General features: G+C 33.5%; 1 protein-coding gene across 1 annotated transcript; it reads right to left on the bottom strand.

The window, feature by feature from the left end:
- Window positions 1–1,995: 1,995 nt before the first annotated feature.
- Window positions 1,996–5,521, bottom strand: LOC145101941 (pre-mRNA-splicing factor SLU7-like). Its single transcript, XM_079039254.1, has 11 exons — window positions 5,455–5,521; window positions 5,310–5,365; window positions 5,161–5,231; window positions 4,875–5,022; window positions 4,672–4,784; window positions 4,124–4,603; window positions 3,581–4,040; window positions 3,447–3,496; window positions 3,297–3,361; window positions 2,843–3,126; window positions 1,996–2,349 (listed from the first exon to the last, which is right to left on the bottom strand). The coding sequence occupies exons 2-6, from the start codon at window positions 5,325–5,327 to the stop codon at window positions 4,243–4,245; spliced, it is 711 nt and encodes a 236-aa protein (XP_078895380.1). The 5' UTR covers window positions 5,328–5,365; window positions 5,455–5,521; the 3' UTR covers window positions 1,996–2,349; window positions 2,843–3,126; window positions 3,297–3,361; window positions 3,447–3,496; window positions 3,581–4,040; window positions 4,124–4,242.
- Between the last annotated feature and the right edge of the window lie 462 nt (window positions 5,522–5,983).

Raw genomic sequence — 5,983 nt, 5'->3', positions numbered from 1 at the left:
TCGATCTTATGCATATTGAAAAAATGTGGGTGAGAGGTTTTTGGGGTACTTCTCTGATCAATGATAACTCTAAAGACACATAAAATGATTGGGGGGACTTGAAAAATGGAACATTTGGAAAAGTCATTGGTTAAAAAAGAGTGGCAACAAGTTCCTTAAACCCCATCCACCTTGTTTACGAAACTTGACCACATTATTTTTTGTAAGTTTATAAGAGATGTTAAACTGCCAGATGAGTTTGGATCTAACGTCGGTAAGAAAGTGAATGAAACCAATACTAACATTATTGGGTTGAAATATCATGATTATCACATTCTTATGCAACATTTGATACCCAGTGGAGTTAAAGGCTTTTGGGAAAAGGTGTTTATACACCAATAGTAGAGCTTTGTATGTTTTTTAAGCAACTTTGCTCAATAACACTATCGGTGAAGGATATGAAAGAAGCAAAAGCAGCCATTATTAATATATTGAGCAAATTAGAAGTGGTTTATCCTACTGCGTTTTTTGACGTTATAGTTCATTTAGTTTTGCATTTACCTAATGAAGCTATATATGTATGAAATGGATGTATCCATTCGAAAGGTATATGAAAAAACTAAAAAACTATGTTAGAAACAAGGCGAGGCCGGAAGGTTCTATAGCTGAGGGATATGTCGCTGAAGAGGAATTATCATTTTGTTCGATGTACCTTGAAGATGCTGAGACTCGATTCAATCGCTTCGAAAGAAACGAGGATGTTGTTATAGAAGAAACAAAGTTATAGGTGTTTCAGTCTAAGTGTCGACCGGCTAGCACAAAGAAAATGAAAAATCTTAGTCTAGATGAGAGAAAACGTCTACAATGGTTTGTGCTTGATAGTTGTGACGAAGTACGAAAGTATATTGCGTAAGTGTTCTTATCTTTTAATTCATTTTCTGGTTTTAATTTCTCCTTTTTTACTAAATTTATATATTTTTTTCATCAATGTAGTGAATTCAAATCATTACATCCTGAAAGTGAAGAAAAAACCGAATTCCCTAAATGGTTCCTTTACAAGGTCTTTGATATGAAAAAACAAAAATCTCCAGAGTTTAACAAGGAGTTATCGTCTCTTTCAATTGGTGTGCATGCGAATGCCTTTACTTATACCGCTTACATAGTGAATGGTGTTAAGTTTATGCTATTTATGCGTGACACCCAACAATCAACACAAAACTCGGGGGGTTCTAACTAAAAGAGAGGATAAGCAAAAATATTATGGTCAGCTAGAAGAGATTATCGAGTTGCATTATCCTCATAAATATTCCACTGTACTTTTTCATTGTAAGTGGTTTGACACTGGAAGTGTTAAATCTGATAATAATTTCACCAGCGTCGACCCACAACACGAATTGAGCAACGAAGATCGACTCATATTTGCTACCCAGACCAAGCAAATATTTTACATTCAAGAACCTTATCGAAGTAATGAAAATGACAACCAATCACTACTAGAAACATGGGTTTTAGAGACAGACGAATCCGTCGCAAATCCGTCACTAAATATCATTTGCAACGGATCAACCACAAACATACTCCATAGCGAATTAAAGGGTGGCTAATAACTTAGCGAGGGATTTAGCGACATATTAGTTTTCTCTGCGACGACCTTAGCGACAGAATATCCATTGCAAAATGGCACTTAATACTGTTATTTAGGACATTGGCGACAAAACCTAATTACAACATTCAATCGCTAATCCCTTGCAAACCTCTATATCTGTTTTTTAATCCGTCGCTAATCCCTCTCAAACTTTAGATGTTATATTTTTTCTTTCCATCACTGATCTCTCGCAAATTTAAGATGTCATTTTTTTTTCTTTCCGTAGCTATTCCCTTGCAAATACATAATATCATAGTTTTGTTTGTTTTGAATCTAAAACAAAATAATACCAAAAAAATCAAATAATTATATAATCCCAAAACAAATATTAACATTTAAATACCAAAAACATCCAATGATTATGCAATCCAAAACCAAACTTTTAACATTAAAATACAAAAAGAATCTAACCATCAAAGTTTACCAAAACATCCATAAACATCAAATGTCAAAGTCTAACATTGATTGATATTTGATTTCAAAGTATAATGTACCATAATTCTAAATTTCCTCTCATATTTTTCATTTCCGCATACACCTTCTCCATTGTTTGATATCTTGTGTCCAAAAGAAAGATCAAAATGGAATTGGATTCCAATTCCCGTTCAATCCCATGGAATTGGGAGAACCAATTTCCACTTAGTTTTTCCTGCAATGGAAGGAGACTTGGTTGTTTGATGTCTTCATGCTTTTTGCTAGATTCAGGGTCTTTGTTGGAAGCAATACTTTTATGTTGACGAAAAAGAGATTTGTGTCCACTCATTTGAAACCAAATGCGGGACTGGAATGGAAATCAATTCCGATTCCAACCAAAAAGCAAACACACATAAACATAAACATTAAATTTGTAATCTCTTAAACATAAACATCAAATTTGTCTTGCCATTGGCCCTTCTCTGATTTCATGCAACCGCCTTTATCAACTAAAATTTGAGTTACAAATACACCTAACAAGATGTATGTTCAAAGGGTCATTGCTTAGATGGAATGGAATGGACAAAGGAATGGTATGAACAAGGAAATATAAGGCAAATAATAAATTTGAGGTTTGATCCGGAAAAAAACACAAAATATAAGGCCTTTTATGAGATTAACCCTAAAAAGAATTTCATTGAACATAGTATTAAAACCCAAATAACTTTACAATAAAACAACAGTTTTTTAGTTATATTCATACCAAAATTTGTAATTTAATGAAAATATAAAATATAAAAATACCTGGCCTTTGATGATTCTTCCAGCACGATCATATTCAACTTCTCTTTCACTTTGGCCCAATAAAAGCTCTCTTGGAAGAGCCTCGTCAGCAGCCTCGTCAAGCTGCTCCTTCACTTGAGATTTCAGCTTCTATTTCTTCACTTTATAATTCTTATACAACAATTCAGCTTGTGAAGGAGCAGCTTGCATATGGACATCATTTCCCTTCTCAAATGCTTCCCATGCATGTATGTTCAGTTGATTGAACTCCAATGCTTGTCCACTTACTCTATTCTGGTTACCCCCTGCAATTCAACAACATATAACAATATTAATTTTTGAGAAAATATTTATAAAAAATAAATAAACAAATAGATAAATAAAGATAAATCAATAAAGGTTATTACTCACAGCATTGAACTTCTCATTTTTTTTATAATTCTCATTTATAAAAAAATTAATTTTTAAAACATACCGTTGGACCTGCCAACAAAGAGGTTCTAGAATCTGCAATTGTTGCACAACCATCATTGCAAAATCCTGAAATTGAAAAACATTGGTAAATAAAAAAAAATCTTCAATTTTTTTTATAATTCTTAATTTCAGATGAATAAACAATAATAGCCTGAGATTATCGGTAGTTGTATCTCCAATAAGGACATCGCCCATATCAAACTAAAAACAAAAAAGAAAAATGAAATTTAGATAAAGAACTACATATATATATATATATATATATATATATATAATAAGATTTACCTGCCAATAACCCTTTTGAGTCACAGGTACATATGTGTGTTTGCCCTTAAAATGATTAGGATTGACCCCACCAAACACAAGTTCACCCCCTTCATCCTCGTCAGCATTGCGATTAAACCAAAAAGAAAATGTGGGTTCTGGAACAAGACCTTTATTTACCATGTTTTACCTAATAGGGTATGCAAATATCTTAATTAACAATCTGAATCTAAGTAAATTACCATTTTACCCTTTATTTAGAAATGACACTAACATATTAAGCCACCTCTGTTAGAAATAACTCAAAGAAACGCTGATTTATATATGTCCTGTTTAAGTTAAGTATCAATTAAGGGGCAAGAAAACTACCACACAGGAACAACATTTCAAACAGAGATTTCTTGAAATCCAAGGCCAAGAATACCATCAAACTTGGCTGCTAAGAAAGTGATGCAGGTTCTTTTGTTGCCTCTATAAAATCCTGAAAAAAAAAGATTAAAATAAAAAGTATAATGAGAAAATAGTAGTTAAGTGAATCAAAAAGAAAAATTTCTTAATTCTTACATGTTCTTTAACAACAAGATCACCAAGTTGGGCAGATTCTTGGCTAAAGATACCAGAGATAGCTCCAGTTCCATATTGAATACCAATCTCACCATAATACTGAGCATCTATGTAGTTCTTTAATGCAATAATGTCAGTGTTTTAATCTGAGAGAGGGCCTCCAAGACCAAAGTTTCTTCATTATCTTCATCATCACTAACAACTTCTTCCACATTTTGAGTGTTACCCTTTTCCTCTAACTTCTTGAGTTGATGATCTTTCAAGAATTTCTTTTTAGCTTCATCACGAGCTTCATATCGTTCAATCACATGAGCATAAGATGCTGCATCATACCCATTCCACCTATCTCTTTTTCCATCATAATCAAGCTCAAAAGTCTCTATTTTCTTATCAGGTGCTATGTTTTTACTTGTCCATTTTGCCCTTAGCTTAAGTAGCCTCTCCATGCATGTCTTGGTTGTGTGTGTCATAGCTCCACAGCTTAAAATAATTAACAAATTTAGCAATCAAGTTATAAAAACTAGAAAAGTAAAATAAAATTTGCTTACTTTTCGCATGCACCCTTTCTGTACTTATCAGCTTGGTATATTTTTGCTCTTCTGTCATACCATGACTTTGTGTAATTTGGATCTGACTTCCATTTCCTTTGATGTTTTAAACTCTTCAAGACACAAAAAGATGGTTTTACTTTTAGTTATATGGTGACATGATTAATGAGAATGCAAGAAAAAGAAAATGGAAAAAGGCGTACAGGTCTCTCTGCATTGAGATACCAAGGAGCAGATGACATATACTGAGGAATATTTGGATTAATTTCTTTTCCATCTTCATCAACTTCTGCAGGAGCAGGCCCAGCTTTTCGGGCTTCTTCAAGTTCCATCTGTTTCCTGTGATCCTCCCTGGATTTGAAAGCCATTGCAATCAAAATGAAGATGGAGTGATTGGTGAGAAGCTTATTTTCAAGTTAAAACTTATTTTCAAGTAAAAACAGACTCTTAATTTAGATTACATAATGGTAACTATTTTAGGAGTTTTACATGATGAAGTTCTGATTTTCTTGTGAACCAATGAACATTAATCGTGTTCCCACTTCTATCCGAAGTGAATCCTACATGTCGCTGTAACAGGGGCAATTTAGTCTTTTAACTTGTTAGATAATAAAGTCAAATTGGTTACTATCACATACCTGATGAATATCTCCCATGAAATGAGAAAGAAAGAGCAGCGCTTCTGTGAGATTATCTGCAAATATATAATAATGTTTTTCATCTTCAAAGTTGATAAAATATAGAAGCAAAGAATCAAATGAAGAAATTTGTGAAATTAATTACACTGAGATGTTTGTTTGCCATAGTCGAGTAGTTGAGTGGTGTAACTGTTAATTGCTCCGGCAACACATCTTCTGGCCACTCCCTATATTCTTTTCGTTTTGACATCAAGCCCCATGCCTACACCCGGTACCAAATTCATATCATACAAATTCATCCTGTGAGATTATTAAATTGTAATAAGAAAAACAAAATGTACGTCAGCAACAAGAAAACCCTAGGAAAACCAAAATTAAGGAGTTATGGAAGGCAGAGCTTAGAAAAATGAGATCTGATTTGATCTAAAATGAAAGAGAAGAAAGAGAGCTACATGAAAATAGAACTTATAGACAACCAGAAACCAAATTAGGAAGGTGATGAAGGCTAGAGTTTATGATAAATGATGAACCAATAGACCAATTGTTGTTGCAGGGAAACGGTGAGTAAGCGAGGAAAGCATATGGACCGAGAGGAAAGCAAGCGATGATGTGATTTATGAGGTTTTCCTATACTTTTGAAGTATACTTCAAAGAGGGACGACGCAGGTGGACGG

This window comes from Lactuca serriola, chromosome 4 (genome assembly GCF_051521515.1).
Source record: "Lactuca serriola cultivar US96UC23 chromosome 4, Lser_US96UC23_V15, whole genome shotgun sequence".
In the NCBI taxonomy this organism is placed as follows: domain Eukaryota; kingdom Viridiplantae; phylum Streptophyta; class Magnoliopsida; order Asterales; family Asteraceae; genus Lactuca; species Lactuca serriola.
This window is presented reverse-complemented; position numbering and strand designations above follow the sequence as displayed.

What these genes read in the sequence shown, in the direction of transcription:
- LOC145101941 (XM_079039254.1), bottom strand. An exon ending in GAAAATCAGAACTTCATCAT is followed by an intron (nt 5,023 to 5,160) that starts GTAAAACTCCTA and finishes TTTCAAATCCAG; the next exon opens with GGAGGATCACAGGAAACAGA. An exon ending in AGAAAGGGTGCATGCGAAAA is followed by an intron (nt 4,604 to 4,671) that starts GTAAGCAAATTT and finishes AATTATTTTAAG; the next exon opens with CTGTGGAGCTATGACACACA.